We start from the raw sequence: 25570 nt of genomic DNA, 5'->3' as shown, positions 1-25570 counted from the left end.
AGTATGATCTGAAACCATAAAATTACTAGAAGAAAACACTCCAGGACATTTGTCTCATCAAAGATTTTATGGCTAGGACTTCAAAAGCACAGACAACAAAAACAGAACTAGACAAATGAGACAATATTAAATGAAAAAGCTTCTGCACAGCAAAGGAAGCAATCAAGAACGTGAACCTGTAGAATGGGAGAAAAAAACTGCAAACTATTCATCTGACAAGGAACTAGTATCCAGAATATACCAGCAACTCAAACAACTCAACAGCAAAAACTCAAATAATCCCATTAAAAACTAGGCAGAAGATCTAAATAGACATTTTCCAAAAGAACGCACAGTAATGGCCAATAGATAGGTGGAAAAATGCTTAACATCACTTACCAGGGAAATACAAATCAAAACCACAGTGAGATATCATCTCACCCCAGTTAAAATGCCTATTATCAAAAAGACAAAAAATAAATTCTGGTGAAGATGTGGAGAAAAAGGAACTCTTATATACTGTTGGTGGGGATGTAAGTTATTATTGCCATTATGGAAAACAGTATGGATTTTTTCTATAAACTAAAAATGGTACTATCATATGATCCAGCAATCCCACTACTGTATATTTATCCAAACGAAAGGAAATCAGGATATCAAAGGATACCTGAACCTCCATGTATATTGCAGCACTATCATATAATAGCCAAGATACGGAATCAACCAAAGTGTCTATCAATGGATGAATGGATAAAGAACATGTGGTATGTATACAAAATGGAATACTATTCAGCCATAAACAAGAATGAAATACTGTCATTTTCAGCAGCACAGATGAAACTGGAGGTCATTATGTTAAGTGAAATAATCCAGGCACAGAGAGACAAATATCACATGCTCTTACATGTGAGAGCTAAAAAAGTGAAAAATCACAGATGTAGAGAGTAGAATGATGATTACCAGAGGCTGGGAAGTGGGATAGGGGTGTAAAGAGAGGTTGGTTAATGGGTACAAACATGCAATTAAATAGAAGAAATAAATTCTAGTGTCTGATAGCATGATAGGGTGATATATAGTTAACAATAATGTATTATATATTTCAAAATAGCTAGAAAATAAGATTTTAAATATTTCCAACACAAAGAAATGATAAATATTTGAGGACTGAATATCCCAAATGCTCTGATTTAATCATACATTGTGTGCATTTATCAAAATATCACATGAACCCCATAATTATGTATATTTATTATGTGTCTATTAAAACGTGTTAAAATATTTTAAAATTTAGATAGGTTGTAAATATTCTGACAGTAATATTATAATTCTTGCAAGTCTACATCTCAGAACTAGGGAGTTTCTGAAGATGCTACTCACCTCCAAGATGTCAGCTTTATTTTATGTCAAAAATTCTTCCTGTTTCTCATGACAGCCAAAAACTGTTTGCTTTGGTCAAGTACATCCATCAGCTTTATTGTCCTTAGGTAGAAAAGCTCTGAATAATGGATAGTTTGGTGTCAAAAATGTCCTAAATTATAGTCCTGCATATCCATGGAGAACCTAACAATTTATACAGGCATTATCTTATTTGATGCTTAAAGTAACCCCACAAGATGGTTAAAGATTATTATTTTTGTGATATAAGTCAAGAAAATGAGACTCTAAAAAGCCTTGTTCAAGTTGACAGTAAATGACCCAGTGGGGACTCAATCCAGAACTTCCAAAACCTGCAGCTAATGCCCTTGCTGCTATATCACTCCGCTTCCGATCACACAATATACTTTAACTTGAGGGATTGATAGCAGAACCTACAACTGCTGTCTTTAAAAGAAAAACATAAATTTATTTTATGGTATGTTAGAAATTACAGAATATTGTAAAAGGACAGAGATATAAAGTGTGGTTATTGTCAAAAAGAGGCTTTGCAAAACAGTGTCTCAGAAGAACATTTATTTCCTTCCCATGTGTCTTCTGATTCATGTCTGCTTAGTTTACTCAGAAAAATAAATATTATACTACCGTCTGCCCTGCAGAACCAATATTACTACAGAAGAGCAAAATACATGCTATTCTGCTTCATGAATCAAAAATATTGCTGACTAAATTCTAATTGCAGAGTCACCATTGTTGGCAATGAAATACATTGCAAGAGGAACCCTTCTTTGTTTTTTTTTTTTTTTAATGTTTCCAATGCTATATTCTTAATGTATAGAATACACATAAATATTTGGCAAAATGTTATATTTGAACCTTGTTTTAGAAATACTTGAATTTATCCTGATAGAGACAAAAATGCTTGACATCTCAAGTCATGAATGTGGGAGTGTGCCCTGATATGAGTGGCAGTCACAGATCTCATTATCAGGAGATAGAGATTTAATTTAAGAAATCCTTGATTTTTATGTGATAGTAATAGCAGCAAGTCTCCAAGAAATTGAGAAACACTGTTCTGGTCCAATCATGTCTAACAGTGATTTGAAATTAGGTAAAGGAGAATTCTTCAGCCACAGAAAGTACATCTACATAAATATCAGGAGTGTCTGTATGATTGCATCAGCTCTTATCTTTATAATGGCAAAGATCCAGCAGCTGAAGCCAGCAAACTCAATCAATGCCACAGTGAAACTTGCTCAACTGTTAACTGCAGGACACAAATGCCTATCTTCCTCCAAGGGCAATAATGACTCTTCAACCTGCAACATTAAAGGTTTAGTTAGGAACTTTTGATACAATTCAGACAAGATCAGGCACATTCAGGGTGGTACAGATGCAGACAACTAATTTCTGAATGCTCCTTCTGCACCAGATAGGAATTTTTGCCTCCTTTCTACATTCTTTTGTCACTAGTACCTTTAACTTAAAAAGCAAGAATCTTCTCTGAAATGGCCTATCTTGTGAAACGGCAGAAATGAACTTTATCAGACCAGAGGCACAGAGGCAGAAAAAAAAAAAAAAAAAAAAAACCTCACAAAAACCCCCATTGAATCCAGGTCACTCGCCTCTCTTAAATTCGGGCACATTAAAATCACATTACCTTCATATTTTAAAGCAGATGGGGGAAAATCATAGTTATATTTTTCATCCAGTCCATTCACCAACATTATAAGATATCTACTCTTAGCACTGACCCTGGACACTATCCTTCATGGCTATATTTCTCTTTCATTTGTCTTTCATCAGAATTCTTAAAGATTCTTTTTTTAATCCATTAATTTTACAATTACACAGTTATTAAAAACTCCATTTATATGTTGTTTATCATCTTACATATTGAATATTGACAGCTGGAGTTTTCAAATGAAACTCAGTATCATTAAAAAATTACCTTGTTCTTAGAGTTGCCATTTTCTTGTTTATCTCAACCTTAGAAATGTACTTGGAATAACTGTATCTGCATTTGTCTTCACATGAATTGAACTTTATCAAACAAAATGATACCAAAATGCTATCTATCTAAATGTACTCCGATCATGCATTCAAGTTTAAATTAACCTTTGATTATATACTTGGTCTGAACAATGGAGTCTGAGCATTGAAAGTCTTTATTTTCCACTGCAGATCAATAAAGCTAATGAAATCAACCATTTGCAGGTCAAATGCCAGGTAATGCATCGGATCAACTCAGGGGTAAGGAGACCTGTGAAGTGAAAGAGTCACTCCAGTGTGCAGCGGGCTGATGACAAATGGGCCCCCATGATGGCTCCCACACTACAAGCCAACTATGTCAGCCCATCACCACATACTAACTCTCGTCTTTTAAGCGGAAATGATGCGATCAGCCATTTTCTATTAAATGAGTGTTCTGTAGTTTTGGTTTGCGTTTCCCCTGGGAGTGGAAAAGCACTGTTGAGGTTGAGAAACAAATTTAAAAAATTCAAATTATTGTCTGGACTTACCCTCACAGGGTAAGGGGGCAGGTAATTATTCCCTGCAGAGTCCAAGCCCAATCCAGAGGCTTTGTTATCACTCTGTCTAACCAATTAAGGCGACTGCTTAAGACCTGGACGTGACCTCCTTTTATATATTTGCATGCCATTGTTTTGAAAGGGCCTAGCTCATATTTTCCTGTCTTAAACATATTTTAATGTATGTAGCAGGAACATCGCATTCCCCCTCCAGCCTTTATTAGCTGCTTAGGATTACTACTGGTGGTAGGCCGTTCTCTTTTCCCCCCATTTTGTGTTTGTTTCTGCTCCTTCTTTGGTATAAAATACACACATATATAATCACCATGTAAACACACACACACACACACATACCTTCTTTCTCACTAATAGTTACATTTCTTGTCAGAATCAACACTTCGTTGTCAGTGATCATGTGCCTTTCTAGCCGATAAGATAAAGGAAGTAGTTTTTGGGTGTGGCTGACAGAACTAGTGGGCTCTTTTGTCTGCCTCTCAGTCTCAAATGACGTGGTGGTCAGAGTTTTAGTGAACACCATGTAACAATGATACAAGGTAGAAAATGGGAGCCACTGCTCTAGCCTCCAGACTTCATGCTACAGAGGAGAAAAACAAACCCCTACCTGCTTTAGGCTGCTGACTTTCAGATGCATGTGACTGATCTGAGATAGACCAAGTATTTATTGCCCTCCTTACGCCACGCACTTTATAGGTTCCTATTTCATCTTCATAGCCCTTTAAAATATCACTTTCCCCATTTTACAGATGAGGAGACTGAGTATCAGATGTGAAGGTGCTTGTCACAATCATGCTAGTTAATTTTTCTAACAAAGTTAGCCCAGTATTAAACACTACGGTGTGTGGCCTCTGACACTGCCTTTCACAGTTAGTTCTTGTTAGATGTTGCTTCAGGGAAATCAGGGGCTGATTCTTTGTGCCAGACTCTTTCCTAACCACATCTAAGTTCAAAATTGTTGTGGAAGGATAAAGTGGTAGTCGATAGTTTGGGCTCTTGAGTCACACAATCTGGGCTCAACTCTCAGTAAGACGAGGACTACCTGCATAACCCTGAGAGCTTAGTTACTTAAACTCTCATCTTTAAAATGGGACGACAGCAACACTACTGAGAAAATGAAGGCTGTTGTGAGAATTATTTAATACACGTAAAAGAATGAAAACAGTGTCTGATCATATGAGGCAGGCAACAAGAAAGCATTTGTTGCTATCTATGATTACTATATGGTACTAGCTTTAAGGAGTTTATACAAATTAGAGCACTTTTGCTTTACTAATAAAAGCCAAAGGGCCGTTGACTTTCAACGGAAACAACAATTTCCCTAACTTTTTGATAGTTACAGTGAGTGAATGTTGGGGTAAAAGCCAAATTCTGGAGGCAAGGAGGGGAGGAGAAAGAAAGCAAGCAAGCTAATAATGTAAAGGGCAAATGGAAAATAAAAACTCGTGTTGCATTCATTGAAGTGGGTGAACTTCTGATGGCTTATAAAATAGGCAATTCCAAGAATTCTGCAGAACATTTTTTTTCCCTCTGAGATGACAAAGGTAGAAAATAACCAGAGAGCATCTAAGCTCAGAGTTTTTAAGACTGAATGTCATTGAAAGGTCAATAAGGGGTAAAAATACATAGCAAGGCAGGAGAATGGTGGTATGGGGTGAATGGAAGTCCAGCAGCAGCAGAAAAATAATAACGGTAAGCCAAAGACAATGTGATTAGCCTTCTGTTCAAGATGTTAAGACAGGGATGAAGGCAGAAACCCTTCTATGAGGGAAGATCCTACTAAAAGCAAGAAGAAAACACCCAAATTTAAGATGGAGAAACAAAGAAAATCGAATAATTAAGGGAGAACAATACTTTGAGCTCCAATTCTGTAGCCTTTTAGCATACATGTGACATAATATTTAAAATAAGAAGACAACTGAAGCAGGCTGTTATTTTTAGTAATCCTGATGACCACCTACAAATGCAAAAGATTTGTAAAGAAACAAAATTTTGGAAAAGCTTCAAAACAAGAGGAGGAAATGGCTCAGGATCAATATTTTAATTCACTGTTTCCTGACACTAAGCACATGCTGAAGATTTCAGTAGGCATGATCCCATTGAGGATGGCAAACTCTTAAATTCCTCTTTTTTGTTACATGAATTATTTTCCTTCAAATATGATAATATTTAAAATATTCCCCAGAGGTAACCACCTGAGTATAGTATTTCTATAGACTATTTACTACTCAAAGAAGGATAAATGGTTTATTTACCCTAATTCCCACAATGTACAGATATAATGAAAATTGAATAGCTGTATTTTCTTACAGATGAAAACAACCACAAAACCACAAGCTTATCTTTCAGTGAAGCAAAATAGCTTACCTGTCAATTCTTAAGAAATTATAGAATAACATAAAAAGACATAAAGCAATTATTATATATACTTCCATTAGTTTGTTCTTTCTTCCTCTTTCAACTATGGTCATAGGAAATTGGTTGGGTTTCTACTTGATATCCGCTCGCCCCAAATGTCTAATTGATAATCATCAATTGATAGCCTTATATTTTTGTATCATAATTAACATGGCTTTTAAGAGTATATTCTTCTTATGCCCTTTTAAAAATCCCCATCACCCCCTCTACACCTACATGGCTTACATTTGCATTTTAGCCGATCTCCTATGAATACTGCCTTTACTTTTGGGTTATAATAACAAGATTTTTATACATCTCTATAGCATTACCAAAAGGAGAGTGTCTGGCCAGGAAACATTACAAAGACTTGCTGCTAAAAAGATTAACTATGAATGTACAGTTTTTTGGTATAGAATACTACGGATAAATCAGTAGCCATTTGGGCAGGGGATGACTGGTCATTTACAGTGATCATTCAAGAGCCCACGTCTCATTTGGAAAGGAAAATGCTTACTAAGTTTTGTCTGCAAGTTGTCCCAAGCCTCAAATGACCAAGTTGCCTTATTTTATCAAACACTCCTTTCAAAGGGCCAGGTTACATCATTTTAAACAAGTCTATGCCAATTATTTCCAATTGGCAAATGTAATCCAATGCACCATTTTATATATATTGAGTTTCTGGTTTTCAGAAGAATGGGTGTGGATGCTGAAGGTGTTATTCCCATTGACTGTCCCTTTATCTGCCTGAAAACCACAGTAACATAACACAATGAACAACCTGATGTACCTCTCAATATAACATAAGATGAGTGAAAATGACTTAGGTGGAGGTACTTTCAAACCCAGTGCCGGCACTGGGAACATAGACAATAAGGAAGAAGCTGATTCACCCCTCAACACCCCACTAAGGGAAAACAACTGCCACCTTATAATTGCCAAGCCAAACAGTCAGGTGTGATGGCCAAACGAAAATCTTTTCCAGACAAAATATTTATTGATTGTATTCTTTCTTACAAACCAACTGATAGACTCCATCGAAATATAAACATAAAGCAGAAAACAGGGAATCCAATAGAGAAGAAAAGCAACAGGGTTCCCAGCACCTGGGAAAGAAGGGGAGTCCCAGGATGAAGGTGAGGTGGCAGGTCTCACTGGCAGCCAGTCCACATGGGAGTGGGAAGGCATTGGGGGTGCCAGGGGAAGTATTTCCAGGAAAAAAAAATGAAACTATTCATCTACTGCCTGCATAGATTTGTCTTGGAGAAAAAATTGTATTGTAAGACTGTGAGACCTTTTAGAAATATCAAAGTCATGCAAGATTTAGATATGAGTTCAAAAATTTAGATAAATTTTAAAAACTAATAAAATGAAGAAAAACAAAGTTTATAAAAATGCAATTATTGCAAATGACTTGGAAGAGCAATGAATATTTCCATAGGCATTGTGGTGAAAACCCCTGAAAGAGATTTAAATTACCCACTAGGAAGATGGGGAGATGGAGACAGAAGGAATCTGAGTGCCAAAATCATCATCCAATCCAACAGGGAATCAATAGATACCTAAAATGAAGGAGTCAAGAAAATGCAGTACAGACATACTTACTAAGTAGAAGGTGAAATACCAAAATAAACTGCTACAGGAGTACTAAGTGTTTCTAGGCAGAAGTTGAGAGAGGTAGAGAAGGCATATATTTTAGTCTAAATCTTTTAGCAATATTTGCATTTTTAAACTACATGCACAAATTGCTACAAAATAAAAAGATTTTAAATGCCAATAATCTGTTTTAAAAACCTCTCTGACATAAACAACCACCCTCCCCCTTTTTTCCTGTTTTTTGTTGCTGTTGTTGTTGTTGTTGTTTTTCCTTTTTCTTTGAGATGGAGTCTCCCTCTGTCACCCAGGCTGGAGTGCAGTGGCGTGCTCTCGGCTCCCTGCAATCTCCGCCTCCCAGGTTCAAGGGATTGTCCTGCCTCAGCCTCCTGAGTAGCTAGGACTACAGGCATGTGCCACCACATCTGGCTAATTTTTTGTATTTTCAGTAGAGACAGGATTTAATCGTGTTAGCCAGCATGGTCCTGATCTCCCGACCTCATGATCTGCCCACCTCAGCCTCCCAAAGTGCTGGGATTACAGGCGTGAGCCACTGCCCAGCCAAAAAAAAAAACAAAAAAACAAAACCCTTTCTAATGACTACATCTGACTTCATAGAATACCAGCATGAATATTAAAAAGATGCATTTTTTTTAGAAAGGTAGATGAAATAAATCTGGATAGATTTAACTACTGTTTAAATTTTCTTCAGATTAAATTTGCTAACTTAGCAAATTAAATACGGATGGCAAAAAACTCATTTCCCATTCATGGTTTCAGCAAACTGCATTTTCTATTTCTGACTTGAATTCGTAATTTGAAAAAAAAAAAAAAACGCTAATAAAATATTGATAAAATGCCTTTCTCTTCTGCAAAAGACTAGAAGTACCACTCAAGAGTAATCAAACAATGTTTAGTACATACGGTGAATATTAACTCATCTGATGGTAAGGTAAATCCTAGACACCTTGCCAAAAAATACCTGATTGTGTCCAGAGCAAACACTGATTTGGTTCTTTTAACAAGTGAGTCATGTGTAGCAAGGTAGACTTTGTTGAAACACAGCAATACCTACTAGCAAGCAGGTCTCCAACATGATGTTTCCCTTGGACAGGAAAATAGGGGTCTGCCTTGCCAAAAACAATACCTGTGCAACCATCTGTTTATTCGTTTGGCTCTTCTACTAGAGTGTAGTAAGTCCATTGAGGACTGGGGCTATATCTTACTCACCTTTGTTCTTCCAGGTGAGCAACACTGTCTGATACCCAGGAGGTCCTCATGGTCAATGAATCAACATAGTACAAATTATTGGGTTAATTAGTAACAGATTCTTCCTCATTCTCTTAAAATGTAAAGCCAAATCTTTAGGAAGGAAAAGGATAAAATGCATATGTATCACTGCAAGTGAATCTTTGCATGGCACATTAAGTAAGAGGATGCTTACTGAAAAAGTCAAATGCTTCATCTTTGTACTTTCTGGCACATATCTGCAAAAGAAAGGTCAATAGAAAAATAATATCTCGGCCAGGCCCAGTGGCTCACACCTGTAATCCCAACACTGTGAGGCTGAGATGGAAGGACTGCTTGAGGCCAAGAGTTTGAGACTAGTCTGAGCAACACATGAGATCCCATCTCTACAAAAAATACAAAAATTAGCTGGGCATGGTGGCATGCACCTGTAGTCCCAGGTACTTGGGAAGCTGAGGCAGGAGGATTGCTTGAGACTAGGAGTTCGAGGCTGTAGTGAGCTGCGATCGTGCCACTGCACCTTAGCCTGGGTGACAGCAAGATCCTGTCTAAAACAAAAAACAAACTCAACTGACTTCATTTATTTTTCAGAATGTAGTAATTTTCTTTTAATATAAATGCCATAAGTGTTAATCCTTAGTTCTACAGCCCAGAAAATTAATCTGAATTTACCACCAGATGCCAAAATTTCAGCACATATAGAAAAAAGGAAAGAACTATTACAAAGGGGATGGTAATGACTTTAAGGCACATCATCATATTCTACAGCAAATTCCACATACCTTAGCTTTAGAAATGTGTGTGATGTGTAATCAGATACATTGCATACATAATATATAGTTACAGTCAAACACACATACACATACATACATACTTCTCACATCACAATAGGTACTTAAATCAAAAATATAATTTCTGAATGGTGTGATGACGTCACAAGTAAATTCCAGCAATAAATGGTGCTAAAGCAGTAGTGACTTGAAACTGTGGGAAAATGCAGGCATAAAAATCACCTAGAGAATTTTTTTGAACCATATTCCTTCTTTCCACTCTCTTTCTCTTGCCCTTTGATGGTGTTTTTTTCATTTGTTTTTACCCCTTCTACCCTCAACTAGGAGGGTATGGCCCTCAGTTGAAAATCACTTGTACTGAGCCACAGTTATGGACTGGAATATCATTAACTGGAATATTACGTACTTCTAGTCTGCTGCAGAGGAAAGCAACACACACACACACTTAAAAATTACTTGTGTTTTTAAGCATGGCTTAGTTTAGAAATGGTAAATGTATTCCAGCTGATAAACCAACTTGACCAACTAGATGTGGTTGTCTGAAACAAAAATTGAGAAAGATCTCAAGATCCTTTGCAGTCTCAAAACCAAAGTATAGTGATTAGTAAGTCTGCTGAGGTAGAGGTGAGGTTGCCCCAAGTGTGGGACAGACAGTCTTTCCTTCTGGTTGTCCTGGAACAGTCCAGTAAGTTCATTCAAGTAGATATCAGATCAAAGGCTCTATTAAAGCATAATAGCAAATGCTATGGGATAGAGAAAGAACACAGGCATTTGATGTAGGTCCTGCCATTAGTGAGTAGAATGATTTCGGGCGAGTCACTAGAGTTCTCTGGACCAGTTTCCTCATCTTAACAAAAGAACTTCTCACAATCAATATAATCTCTAAGGTCTCTACCAAAAGGCAGATTGTTTCTCTTTTTTCTTTTTATGGTTAGTTTTTAATGCATAAGGTATTTTTAATCACACAGGTTAAGTTAAACCAACTCAAGAAAATCACAGCAATCAGTTAAGGCTCCTTTTCTAATTTTTGTATTTTAGATGCAACTACAGGTTATAATTTAAATGTGTAGTCTATGCAGTGCATTCTACAGAGATGGTAGCCATGGATACTGACTTAGCGTGACCTTTTAAAGATACTTTGCCCCCTCCCACTCCAAATTTATTATAAAGATAATAATATTCATGATCCATCCTGGCCAACATGGTGAAACCTTGTCTCTACTAAAAATACAAAAATTAGCTGGGCGTGGTGGCACGTGCCTGTAGTCCCAACTACTTGGGAGGCTGAGGCAGGAGAATCGCTTGAACCTGGAAGGCGGAGGCTGCATGCAATGAGCCATCGAAAAACTGCACTCCAGCCTGGGTGAGAGTGAGACTCCTTCTCAAAAAAAAAAAGTAATAATAATAATACAGTCATTGTTTCTATAATAGAACAATCCAAATATTCAACATCAGGAATTCAGTTTAATAAATCATGATACATCTTGTTGATAAGATACTACACTTTTTGAAATTATGGATAAGAATACTTAGAATACTTAATTACATGGAAAAACAAGGAAAGTAAAAGCATACACAAGGTTTAATGCCTTAGTTATAAAAGCTATATAGGTGTGCTTAAACGGGGTGGGGGGCGGGGGGCGGAAACTGATTCAGAATCCTATTTCCCTAAAAAGGAAAACAAATTCTCGGATCATCATGGGGGCGGGAGGCAGGATTAGATGGCAGTTTTGGACAGAGCAGTGTGCAGAGGCTCACATCATGAGTTTTAACTCCAGATTGACTTCAAGAACAAACCAGCAATCCCGAGAAGACCCACAGACCCTCAGAAGGAAGCGAACTGCTCTTGCAGGACCCAGGAGACACCCCAAATACTGTGAGTGCCCCAATTGCACAAGTGGGAAAGGGAGACCCTTGTTTCCTGAACACACACCCCTACTGGAGAGGCTGAAAGTCTGTGTGTGGGAGAAGTTACCGACTTTACTTGGAGCTGAGTCAATTTGGAGGGCCAAGTGAAATACAGGAGTAGAGGAAGCAGCAGAAAGACCCTGGGAGCTCACTGGGTCCCCAAGCAGCCCATTCCTGCCTGGTTTAAAACAGGGATCCATATGGAGGGCAGCCAGAGAAGCAGGGGCTACAACTCCACAGGAAGAGGGAAATCTCTAGCGGAACACTGTAACAATTTGAACAGGGTGAGAAACCTCCTGGCCAGAACTTGGGGGCGGGCACAAATCTGGTGTGCAGATGCCACAGGTGGGGATAGGACCAAGCCCTTTTCATTCCCAGCTGGGAGGCGGGTAGCCTGGGGCAGAGTTTCAAGCCTGTCTAGCCCTCCACCTGGAAACAGACTCAGGACTGGTGGTCAGGGGAACACAGTGGGAGTGAGACCGGCCCTTCGATTTGCGTGGGAGCTGGGTGAGGCCTGTGACTGCCAACTTTCCCCCACTTCCCTGACAACCTGCATGACTCAGGAGAGGCAGCCATAATCCTCCTAGGTACACAACCCCTGGGTATACGATTCCCAGTGACCTGGGAATCTCACTCCCATCCCCAGCCGCAGCAAGCTCGCCCAAGGGGAGGGAGTTTGAGCTCAAACATGACTAGCCCTACCCCCACCGGATGGTCCTACCCACCCTGGTAGCAGAAGACAAAGGGCATATAATCTTGGGAGTTTTAGGGCTCCGCCCACTGCTGTTTCACGCACATATTACCACAGCTGATGCTCTCTGGAAAGTGCCACCTCCCGGCAGGAGGCCAACCAGCTCAAAAATAGAGCATTAAACCACCAATGCTAAGAACGCTCACGGAGTCCATTGCACACACCGCTCTCCTCCCACCCGCCACTTCCACAGGAACAGGCACTGGTATCCAAGGTAGAGAGACCCATAGATGGTTTATATCACAGGTCTCTGTGCACACAGTACCCAGTACCAACCTGGAGCCAGGTAGACTCGCTGGGTGGCTGGACCCAGAAGAGAGACAACAATCACCGCAGTTTGGCTCAGTGTATCCAGAGTTGGTTCCTTTTGGTGGGTTCTTGGTCTCACTGACTTCAAGAATGAAGCCGCGGACCTTCATGGTGAGTGTTACAGCTCTTAAAGTTGGCACGGACCCAGAGAACAGCAGCAAGATTTATTGTGAAGAGCGAAAGAACAAAGCTTCCACAGTGTGGAAGGGGACCCCAGTGGGTTGCTGCTGCTAGCTGGAGTGGCCAGCTCTTATTCCCTTATTTGTCCCTGCCCACATCCTACTGATTGGTCCATTTTACAGAGTGCTGATTCGTGCGTTTACAACCCTTTAGCTGACACAGAGCACTGATTGGTGCGTTTCTACAGAGAGCTGACTGGTGCATTTACAATCCTTTAGCTAGACACAGAGTGCTGATTGGTGCATTTATAATCCTTTAGCTAGAAACAGAGTGCAGATTGGTGCGTTTACAATCCTCTAGCTAGACAGAAAAGTTCTCCAAGTCCCCACTTGACCCAGGAAGTCCAGCTGGCTTCACCTCTCAGGAGGAAGTCATATCCACAGGAAAAGGTGGAGAGTTCTACAGCAAGGGAACACTCTGTGGGACAAAAAAATCTGAACAGCAGCCTTCAGCCCTAGACTTTCCCTCTGACAGAGCCTACCCAAATGAGAAGGAAACAGGAAAGCAACCCTGGCAATATGACAAAACAAGCTCTTCAACACAACGCAGAAAAATCACACTAGTTCACCAGGAAAGGATCCAAACCAAGAAGAAATCCCTGATTTACCTGAAAAAGAATTTAGGAGGTTAGTTATTACGCTAATCAGGGAGGGACAAGAGAAAGGCGAAGCCCAATGCAAGGAAATAAAAAAAATTATACAATAAGTGGAGGGAGAAATATTCAAGGAAATAGCTTAAGAGAAAATAAAAAATCCAGGAAACACTGGACACTTTTAGAAATGCAAAATGCTCTGGAAAGTGTCAGCAATAACACTGAACAAGTAGAAGAAAGAAATTCAGAGCTCAAAGACAAGCTCTTCTAATTAACCCAATCCAACAAAGACAAAGGAAAAAGAATAAAAAAAAAATGAACAAAGTCTCCAAGAAGTATGGGATTATGTCAAATGACCAAACCTAAGAATAATCAGTGTTTCTGAAGAAGAAGAGAATTCTAAAAGCTTGGAAAACATATGTGTGGGAATAATCGAAGAAAACTTCCCTGGCCTTGTGAGAGACCTAGAGACGCAAATACAAGAAGCACAAAGAACACCTGGGAAAATCATTGCAAAAAGATCTTTGCCTAGGCACACTGTCATCAGGTTATCCAAAGGTAACAAAAAGAAAGAATCTAAAGAGCCGTGAGACAGAAGCACCAGGTAACCTATTAAGGAAAACCTATCAGATTAACAGCAGATTTCTCAGCAGAAACACTACAAGCTAGAAGGGATTGAGGTGCTATCTTCAGCCTCCTCAAACAAAACAATTATCAGCCAAGGATTTTCTATTCAGCAGAGCTAAGCATCACTTATGAAGGAAAGATACAGTCTTTTTAGACAGACAAATACTGAGAGAATTCGCCATTACCAAGCTACCACTACAAGAACTGCTAAAAGGAGCTCTAAATCTTGAATCAAATCCTGGAAACACAGCAAAACAGAACCTCTTTAAAGCATAAATCACACAGGACCTATAAAATAAAATACAAATTAAAAAGCAAATACAAAAAACAAAAAAAACCTAATGTGTACTGGCAACAAAGAGCATGATGAATGCAACGGTACCTCACATTTCAATACTAACATTGACTGTAAAAGACCTAAATGCTCCACTTAAAAGATACAGAACCACAGAATGGATAAGAACTCACCAACCAACTATCTGCTGCTGAGACTCACCTAACACATAACGACTCACAGAAATTTAAAGTAAAGGGGTGGAAAAAGGCACTTCATGCAAATGGACACCAAAAGTGAGCAGGGGTAGTTATTCTTATATCAGACAAAACAGACATTAAGGCAACAGCTGCTAAAAGAGACAAAGAGGGATATTATATAATGGTAAAAGGCCTTGCCCAACAGGAAAATATCACAGTCCTAAACATATAAGCACCTAACATTGGAGCTCCCAACTTTATAAAACAATTATTAACAGACCTAAGAAATTAGATAGACAGCAATACAATAATAGTGGGTGACTTCAATACTCCACTGACAGCACTAGACAGGTCATCAAGACAGAAAGTCAACAAAGGAACAATGCATTTAAACTATACCTTGGAACAAATGGACTTAACAGATACATACAGAACATTTCATCTGACAACTGCAGAGTACACATTCTATTAAACAGTGCATGGAACTTTCTCCAAGTTAGATCATACGACAGGCCATAAAACGAACCTCAATAAATTTTAAAAAATTGAAATTGTATCAAGCACTCTCTCAGACCACAGTGGAATAAAACTGGAAATGAACTCCAAAAGGAACCTTTAAAACCATGCAAATAACCTGCTTCTGAAAGAGCGCTGGGTCAAAAACAAAATCAAGATGGAAATTAAAAAATTCTTGAAACTGAATGACAGTAATGACACAACCTACCAAAACCTCTGGAATACAGCAAAGACAGTGCTAAGAGGAAAGTTCATAGCCCTAAATGCCTACATCAAAAAGACTGAAAGAGCACAAACTGACATTCTAAGGTCACAGCTCAAGGAATAGAGAAATAGGAACAAACCAAACTCAAACCCAGCAGAAGAAAGGAAATGAGCAAGATCAGAGAAGAACTAAATGAAACTGAAACAAAACAAAACAAAAAATACAAAAGACAGATGAAACAAAAAGCTGGTTCTTTGAAAAGATAAATAAAATTGATAGACCGTTAGCAAGATTAACCAAGAAAAGAAGAGAGAAAATCCAAATAACATCACTAGAAATGAAACAGGAGATATTACAACTGACACCACTGAAACACAAAAGATCATACAAGGCTACTGTCAACACCTTTACACACATAAACCAGAAAACCTAGAAGAGATGGAGAAGTTCCTGGAAAAATACAACCCTCCTAGCTTAAATCAGGAACAATTAGATACCCTGAACAGACCAATAACAAGCGGTGAGATTGAAATGGTAATTTAAAAATTACCAACAACAACAAAAAAGTCCAGGATAAGACGGATTTTCAGCAGAATTCTACCAGACATTCAAAGAATTGGTACCAATCCTTTTGACACTATTCCACAAGATAGAGAAAGAAGGAACCCTCCCTAATTCATTCCATAAAGCCAGCATCACCCTAATACTAAAACCAGGAAAGGACATAACCAAAAAAGAAAACTACAGACGGGTATCCTTGATGAATACAGATGCTAAAATCCTTAACAAAATACTAGCTAACCAAATCCAACAACTTATCACAAAGATAATCCACTATGATCAAGTGGGTTTCATACCAGGGATGCAGGGATGGTTTAACAAATGCAAGTCATGATAAATGTGATACACCACATAAACAGAATTAAAAACAAAAAACACATGATCATCTCAATAGATGTAGAAAAAGCATTAAAGAAAATTCAACATCCCTTTATGATTAAAACTCTCAGCAAAATTGGCCTACAAGGGACATAGCTTAATGTAACAGCCAACATAATCCTGAATGAGGAAAAGTTGAAAGCATTCCCTCTGAGAACTGGAACAAGACAAGGGTGCCTACTGTCACCACTCCTCTTCAACAGAGTACTGAAAGTCCTAGCCTGAGCAATCAGACAAGAGAAAGAAATAAAGGGCACCCAAATCAATAAAGAGAAAGTTAAACTGTCACTGTGTGCTGACGATATGATCATTCATTTTGAAAACCCTAAAGACTCCTCCAGAAAGCTCCTAGAACTAATAAAATAATTTAGCAAAGTTTCTGAAAACAAGATTAATGCACACAAATAAGTAGCTCTTCTATACACCAACTGTGACCAATCGGAGAAGCAAATCAAGAACTCAACGCCTTTTACAATAGCTGAAAAAAAAAAACTTAAGAATATACCTAACCAAGGAGTCAAAAGACTTCTACAAGGAAAACTACAAAACACCACTGAAAGAAATCAGACAGCATAAACAAACGGAAACGCAGTCCATGTTTATGGATGCGTAGAATCATTGTGAAAATGACCATACTGCCAAAAGCAATCTACAAATTCAATGCAATCCCCGTCAAAATACCACCATCATTCTTCACAGAATTAGAAAAAACAATCCTAAAATTCATATGGAACCAAAAAAGAGCCCGCATGGCCAAAGCAAGACTAAGCAAAAGGAACATATCTGGAAGCATCACACTACCTGATTTCAAACTATACTATAATGCCATAGTCACCAAAAATGCATGGTACTGGTATAAAAAGAGACACATAGACCAATGGAACAGAATAGAGAACCTATAAATAAACCCAAATACTTACAGCCAACTGATCTTAGACAAAGCAAACAAAAACATAAAGTGGGGAAAGGGCACCCTTTTCAACAAATGGTGCTGGGATAATTGGCTAGCCATATGTAGGAGACTGAAATTGGATCCTCATTTCTCACTTTATACAAAAATCAACTCAAGATGGATTAAGGACTTAAACCTAAGACCACCTGAAACTATACAAATTCTAGAAGATAACATTGGAAAAACCTTCTAGACATTGGCTTAGGCAAGGATTTCATGACCAAGAACCCAAAAGCAAATGCAATAAAAACAAAGATAAATAGCTGGGACCTAATTAAACTAAAGAGCTTTTACATGGCAAAAAGAACAGTCAGCAGAGTAAATGGACAACCCAGAGTGGGAGAAAATTGTCGTAATCTGTACATTTGACAAGGACTAATATCCAGAATTTACAACAAACTCAAATCAGTAAGAAAAAAAACAAACAATCCTATCAAAAAGTGAACTAAGGACATGAATAGAATATCAAAAGAAGATACACAAATGGCCAATAAACATGAAAAAATGCTCAACATCAGAAATGATCAGCAAATCAAAACTACAATGCGATACCACCTTACTCCTGCAAGAATGGCCATAATCAAACAATCAATCAAAAAACAGTAGATATTGGCATTGATGCAGTGAACAGGGAACACTTCTGCACTGCTGGTGGGAATGCAAACTAGTACAGCCGCTATGGAAAACAGTGAAGATTCCTTGAAGAACTAAAAGTAGAACTACCATTTGATCCAGACATCCCACTACTGGGTATCTACCCAGAGGAAAAGAAGTCATTATTCAAAAAAGATACTTGCACACGCATGTTTATAAAAGCACAATTCACAATTGCAAAATTGTGGAACCAACCCAAATGCTCATCAAACAACAAGAGGATAAACTGTGGTGTGTGTGCATATATACATATATATATACACAATGGAATACTATGCAGCCATAAAAAGGGATGAATTAAGAGCATTTGCAATGACCTGGATGAGACTGGAGACTATTATTCTAAGTAACTCAGGAATGGAAAACCAAACATCGTAAGTTCTCATTGATATGTGGAAGCTAAACTATGACAATGCGAAGGCATAAGAATAATACAATGGACTCTGGGGACTTGGGAGGAAGACTGGGAGCGGGGGCGAGGGATAAAGACTACAAATATGGTGCATTGTACACTGCTCAGGTGATGGGTGCGCCAAAATCTCACAAATCACAACTAAAGAACGTATATAACCAAGTACCACCTGTACCCAAATAACTTATGGGGAAAGAAAAAGAGACAACAATGTTAATAGTTGTGGATTAAGTCAATGTTTCCAAGGCCCAACTAAAAGAATAAACGTTAAGGGGTGAGAGAGAAGTGGTGAGGATGTGGTGAACGGAAGCTCATGTCCCGTTATCAGCATTCGATGTACTTTTAACACCACGAAGGCCACACAAGATAGTTTCGGTTTAATGGCCCCTGGATTTTGTGCTTGTTTTCTTCCTTGTGCTTTTGTATTCTGCAGAAATTCTTTTTGTATTTCTCAACTATGTAATACTTTTGTAAACAGATTTGTTTAAAAACTCAGACATTTACATGAGATTCAAAAAAGACCTTTATTTTTAGGTTACATTATCTTACACAGCAGGCAAATGGGGCGTGGTTTTGACAAACTAGTGGTCTTAATGAAAATATGAGTCTCACAAACTATAAACTAAGGCAGAAAAGATAAACATTCTTGTCTTAGGCCTCAAGTGGAGGTGGCGGAAGGGTTTATGATATTATGGTAACAGTAGAAGCTTTGCCAGTACTGTCCAAGGTACACCACTTCACACTTTGTGGAGGCCTAAGCAATCGTGGTATCCACAGTAAATACATAGAGGGGATGAAAGCTAAACATTTTAGTTAAATGAGCAGGGGTGGCTATATAGATGGGCAAACTTTACCAGTGCAGATGGGATGGCGAGAAGTCAGAAACAGGAAACGAGGGCCTGGCTCTGGTTGTTGTTCAGGCTAAAACCAATGAAGTGAAGACAGGAAGACACCCAGCAGTACATGTGCATGGGACACAAAAGCCAGGATACTCAGGAGTGACACAAGCTGTGCTACCAATAGCCACTTTTCCATGAGCTTGCTCACAGGGTTCCTAGAAGGTGAGCTGTGAATGCCTACAGTGTGCTGAGTACTTTCACACATCTTTACACCCAGGTGAAATAAACAGTATTTCCCCCGCTTTATCACTGATACAGGTTAGACTGTTAACAAACCCATGTCTAACTTCAAAGCCGACCCAGAATCCTCCCTAGGGCTGGAGTATTAGTCATTAACCCTTTAAGCCTAGTCAAAGAACATGCTTTTCCCACTTCTCTCACATCACCATTCTAATAGAAACTTACAGGTATCGGAAAGTGCACCTTGTGCCTTAGAAAGCTACACAAATAATCAACAATCCCTAATTTATAAGAATGTCTGCAGCTTAATTAGCCAGGCATAAGCCGCATAAGTTGACTAAAAAAAAATTACAGCTCTTAACCGAAGACAACTTCAGTAGCTATTCATTAGTTCCTACCATTTTAATGTGTTCAGGGTAGGAAACAGAATAGACAGTTGTGACTGCAATGAGGTCCATGAACACTTAGAATACAATTAATGTTTTTTCCACACTAACTCATGGAAACAATAACAGCTAATGTAGCCCCATTCCCACCTGTGAATCATCTTATTCCCACAGAAAACATCAAACCTCCCCAAATATCATCCTCTAGGCAGAGGTCACTTAACTATTAAATTCACAAAGCAGGTGCAAAAAAAAAAAAAAAAAAAGGGACCAATGAAATAAAGGAAAAATTCTATTTACTAAAATTCAAGTAGCTAAATTACCTCTTAGGTGAAGTCAGTGATAACCCTCACACATTGCTCCTTTACCCTTATTTCAATCATAATTCTAATATACTTCCCATCTGGTTTCTATTTTTCAGCAGGTCAAAAGAAAAAAAAAATTAAGTTAGATATGGTAAAGTATTAGCAGAGGCAGAAAAATAGCTACAAAGTGGCAGCTGTCAAGGAAAAAGAGGAACAGCTACAAATTCAAGTAGAACTAGAAAACAGCCATGAGAATGTGGAAAAGCTACCAGCCTCTCACTTTTATAGAGTCACCAAGGAATCAGTGTGTAATTGTTTCTTAATGACGATTCCCAACTATCAAAGTTATACTATATTCGGAATAATCTAAGGTAATAAAGTATCTAGTACATTTTAGAAATACTTTTATTCAAAATTAATTAAAAAGTGTTATGTTCAAAATGATAAGATTTTGTTAATAGATTTCCTCACCAAGTCATGTTGGGCCTCATTCAATAGCACAGAATAAGCCAATTTTATACAAGACACAGATATATGGAAACACAAATAACTTTAATGATTTATGGTAAATAAGAAGGAAGCTTGAATCTATGATTGAAAAATAAAAATTACATATATATCTAAACAGAGTGTACAATCACAAGTTTCAAGAGCTTAACACAAACTAACTGCTGTCAAAATAAGTATTTAACAAAACAAAGATGAAACTGCTTAACAGGGAAAAACAACAAAAAGAAGGGAGGGGTGATAAACCAAGAAAATGAACGACAAAAACTGAGCAAGAGACCTCAAAGGTATCTTCACAAACAGGAATTCAGATGCAAGCAACAGACACAAACCTGTCTAAAATGTGACCTATGAGGCAATACAAAGTGACTTGAAGTCAGTTATAAATACAAAATGACAACCAAAATCCCAGAGAGTCTTAAATTATTTAATCCAGACATTATCTAACCCCTTGGATTTTTGTTTGGTGCTATGGTGTTCGTCATTTTCCATCAGAATGAAATGTGGGACAAATGCATTACTGGTTGCAGAGAGTATTTCAGAGCTAATTCACCCAGCAAGGTCAGGGTCAAAAGGTTATTTTTGTTCATACAATATATTTCTTGATAGGAAAAAAACAACATGTCAAAGAAAGAATTACAGCAAAATGTATTTTCAAATGATAAACAGAATCTCAAACTTTCAAGTAAGTACATCTTAAGATGTTGATGAACTTCAGAGATTCTCAGTATTTTAAAACTACAGATATTCTATTCCAGTTGTTATCAAACTGTCCTCTTTTGTTCATGAGGAACCAAACTGGCAGGTCTCTCAGTGTCTCCTTCGCCAAGTCTTTAATTTTATAAGTACATTCAATGTCTAGGAAGGAATTATTAAAGAATTATGCTTCTTAAAAAAATGTTTCAAAATAATCTAATGTATCCTTGTCGATTCGGGAATGAGAGTAACCTCCCCAGGTCTGGCCACTCTCACGTGGTATCCCGCCCACTCACTGAGGCCTTGCCTGTTAGATACTAGTAAGCCCTCCCCATGCCTCCTTCTACACTTACTGTATGGCCTTTTGTATGATCTGGAAAAAAATCTGTTGTAAATCAAGTAATCACCAACTTCTGCCTCCATGCCAACCTAAACACTTTTTAAAACTTTACAAAGGAAGAAATTAAGACCTTCAAAATTATTTTGCAAATACAAACAAGGTTTACCAGAAGAAGACTGCTTTTTAATTTAAAGTAATGACGTTGGACAGACAATGTGCTAGATTGGTCAGACTTCTTAAAAAAATACTGATATTAAAATGTGTCAGAGAAAATGCTCTAAGTATATATATAGAGAGAGTAGATAAACAGAGTTATATATTGATAGTTATAAGCAAATGTACAGAATAAAAATATGTACCATGAGCCAAAAAATGTTAAAGATTAAATCACGATTTCCTGATGAATATACAACATAAAAAACAGAGATAAAAGTGTAGAGACAGACAACAAAGTAAATTACAAGAAAAGAAATGAACACAATATAGGATAAAGACAATTGCAGATAGGAGAATTAAACACCTAAGGTGGTTGGTATATTTAGACCAAATACTCTCTTTGCAATAAAGCCTAAATATTTGATAATATTCTCTGTTTACTTAAAAAAAATGGCACGTTTTTTCACTGGTGGCAGGTATGGATTTTATTAAAGAATATTAAAAGACTCAAACAGTAATGATACCACTTGTCTATTTAACCAGGATCCTGGTGTCCTCTCATTAATCTTTGATACTCAATAATCTGAACAGAAAGACATGATGAATCAAAAAACATGCCAATTTTAAAAAGAAAAACCTTTAAAAGCAATCCCAGCATCTAAATGGTAAACACAACATGAATTCCTAATCTGGCATTAGACCCCCCCCGCTTTTTTTTTCTTTGATTCAAAGACAAATATGAATGACTCTACCTATTTGTAAGAATGTGAAACATTAAAGACAGTACAATGACTGGGCTCTCACAAACCGTGCAAGTTCAATTTGAAATGTTCATCGGGTACAATATTCAGCTGTCAAGAGGAAGCAACTCAAAGGACATCACACAGTCTATAAACCAGCTTGAAGGAGCCTTCCAGACTTTGCCCTGCCGAACCCTCTCTGGGTGATAATTACACAAATCCTCATAGATGATATACTGCGTGCAGAAGCGCTGATCAGAATCGGGTCTTGCATGGTATGCGACTGTATTGATGGTCTGAGTCACGTCACTGTCGGGCTTGGGCTTTCTACTGAGGATTTGGCCCCCACCTGCAGTGACAAGCTTAATAAGGTTGTCCTTTGGATGGTGTTTGAAAGATCCCCCCAAATAGAAGTAGCATCCATCAAATAGCTTTGGCAACTGAAATAATGAGAAAACATTTGTTAAAGGCAGATCAAAATACTGTATTCAAAAACACTGCATATGAATGAGGAAAACAAAAATACACGTTGAGTATCCTTTACCTGAAACATTTGGACCAGAAGCATTTCAGATTCAGAAATTTTTTGGGTTTTGGAAAATTTGCATATATATGAGATATCTTAAGGATGAGACTCAAGCCTAAACACAAAATTCATTTGTTTCTTGTACAACTTATGCACACAGCCTGAGGTAATTTTACACAATATTTTCAGTAATTTTGTGCATGCAACAAAATTTTGACTGTGTTCTGACTGTGACCTGCCACATGAGGTCAGGTGTGGAATTTCCCATTTGCGGCATCATGTCAAAGTTCAAAAAGTTTTGGATTTTGGAGCATTTTGGATATTGGATTAGGGATGCTCAATCTGCAATAATTATGAGCAGCTAAGAAGATACTTAATGAGGTGCTGGGACAAGTTAAATTTCAATCATACTAATTGGATCAAGAAAAATACTTAGGCAAATAGGGGCTTCCTATTTACAATTTTTTCCCAAAGATTCAGTCACCATTTTGGTTCCTTTTCACTCTTCTAAAATTTTAGATGTGTTTGGTATAAAGAAAAAAAAAAAACTGTTCATCAAACTTTTTTCATCAGGATGTTTATGCTTATGTGGTGGGACTTAAAACCCCCACAACTCCTAGCTTTTATGAAATAGTGAGCTTCAGAGACACAAGGCTAAATGTAATTACAAGAGTAACATCTTTTCTATAGACTTTTGTCCAGTTCTGCCCATCCACATTCAGGTCCCTACATATTACCAAACTAAGGTCTCTAGGGCAGCCACCGTGGGGGGTGTGCCCTCCACGGTTCCAGAAATGTATTCACGGGCACAACAGATTATTGTGCTGAGGCTAGGGATCCAATTAGCTATGAAACACACTTCTGTATGCTCATTGGAAATTTTAAAAAGTTTCATAATTCCCTTCTACGGAAATTTTCTTTGTCACTTCTAATATACATATATATATCAATAGGATAATGCAATATTATCCATTAAAACTACAATATGTGGCCATCAAGACATATGGTAACTAAATCCGAGCAACAGCTGTAAGTCTTCTTCCAAGCTACTTCCTGTATCTAAGATTTACCTCCGATTCTGAAAGGTTTATGGGAATGTTCAAGATGCCAAAAATCCATTAACAGTATGAAATTATTACCTTCTGGATTTTACTGCTCATCGTGATCATCTTTCAGAATCAAGTGCTTGAAATAAGCACAATTAAAATTTTAATCAGTCACCTGTAGTTGTTGAAAGGGCAGAAGTTTTTCCTGATGGTGATAATAATAGTATGTCATAATAAGAACAATGAAAGTTGTATTAAAAGAAAAATACCAGCTGTTCTCTGTTGAGCCTGCTTCTGTGTGGACCTTCAGGAATTTCATACTTTTCTTCCTGTTCACATACTTTTCTTCGTAGACATGCTTTTACCCCTGACAAAAACACAAGAATTAAAGCAAAATAAATATCAAGTGAGCATTACTTCTCTCTCATTGAAATTAAGCAATTTACCTAACTGGTTTTCTTCTTCATGGCAGTTTTTAAGTATTATTCTAAAATGCAAACAGAAATCTTACTTATGCCAAAACAAAACATAACACAATTGGTTTTCCATATAAAGAAAAGATTTAAAATATTCTTTCTTTGGAGGATTAAGCCATAAGTTAGTACTGAACACTAACTGTAATTTTAATCTCCTTTCTGAAAAACCTAAGCCAGGATACTATTTCAAACACACACACACACAAGTCTACATTTTCACTCATAGCAATTACCCAAATTTAAGGTGAATAAAAAGTCCATGATGCAGTCCTGCCCACAATAACCTAAACTGAGCACTTACCATCTACACTGCTCATTTTGGCAGTTGTATGTCTAATCGTCTGTTAAACTGTAAGTGATCTGACATGACGGAATGTGCTTCAGTCTACAGCGCCTAGCTCGGCTAGCCACACAACAGGGGCTCAACAGTGCTTGCTAAAGTAAACAAGCAGAGCTTGGGATAGGTTTGGAATGTGACAGGAACACAACTGAGGTCGCCAGTCTAGAGATGATTTGGTTGGGCTTTGCAGGAAAAAAAAAACATTCTTTTGATGGCTTGAGTAAGTCTGTTCACAGCTTCAGGTTAAAAAGCAAGATGCAATAGAGACAGCTCAGCCTGGCACTGAGTCATTCCACTGCCTGGCACCTGGGTGGGGAAACCCTAAGTAGGGCCACTGGCTGGCAGCCAGTACCAATTGTCTCGCTAGGCTATAGAAATGAAAGGAACCCTTGGGATGCCCAGGACCAATCATGAAGGACATGGTCAGCTTCAGCTAGAGACAACATCTTGGATAATGCCTGTTCACCAACAGGCGAGGGAACGGATGGCATGTATATATATATATTTATTATGCTTCTGTTCTGAT

The 25570-nt window shown here is 37.9% G+C and overlaps 1 protein-coding gene across 2 annotated transcripts in view; it reads right to left on the bottom strand.

Annotated features, from left to right (window-relative positions):
* Positions 1-22636: 22636 nt before the first annotated feature.
* Positions 22637-25570, bottom strand: part of BARD1 (BRCA1 associated RING domain 1) — a 71134-nt gene continuing 68200 nt past the window's right edge. The window contains exons 8-9 of one of the 2 annotated variants that reach the window (XM_011932314.1): positions 24502-24595; positions 22637-23096 (exon numbers count right to left, since the gene is read on the bottom strand). In XM_011932314.1, coding sequence (XP_011787704.1) covers positions 22958-23096; positions 24502-24595 — 233 coding nt within the window. In that variant the 3' untranslated portion in view covers positions 22637-22957. Of the gene's footprint in view, positions 23097-24497; positions 24596-25570 lie in introns of both variants that reach the window. The other variant, XM_011932313.1, reaches the window with a different exon arrangement.

The sequence above is a fragment of the Colobus angolensis genome, unplaced genomic scaffold (assembly GCF_000951035.1).
Source record: "Colobus angolensis palliatus isolate OR3802 unplaced genomic scaffold, Cang.pa_1.0 Scaffold95, whole genome shotgun sequence".
NCBI classification, from domain to species: Eukaryota; Metazoa; Chordata; class Mammalia; order Primates; family Cercopithecidae; genus Colobus; species Colobus angolensis.
Note: the sequence above shows the minus strand (reverse complement) of the source record. Positions and strands in the feature narration are given on the sequence as shown.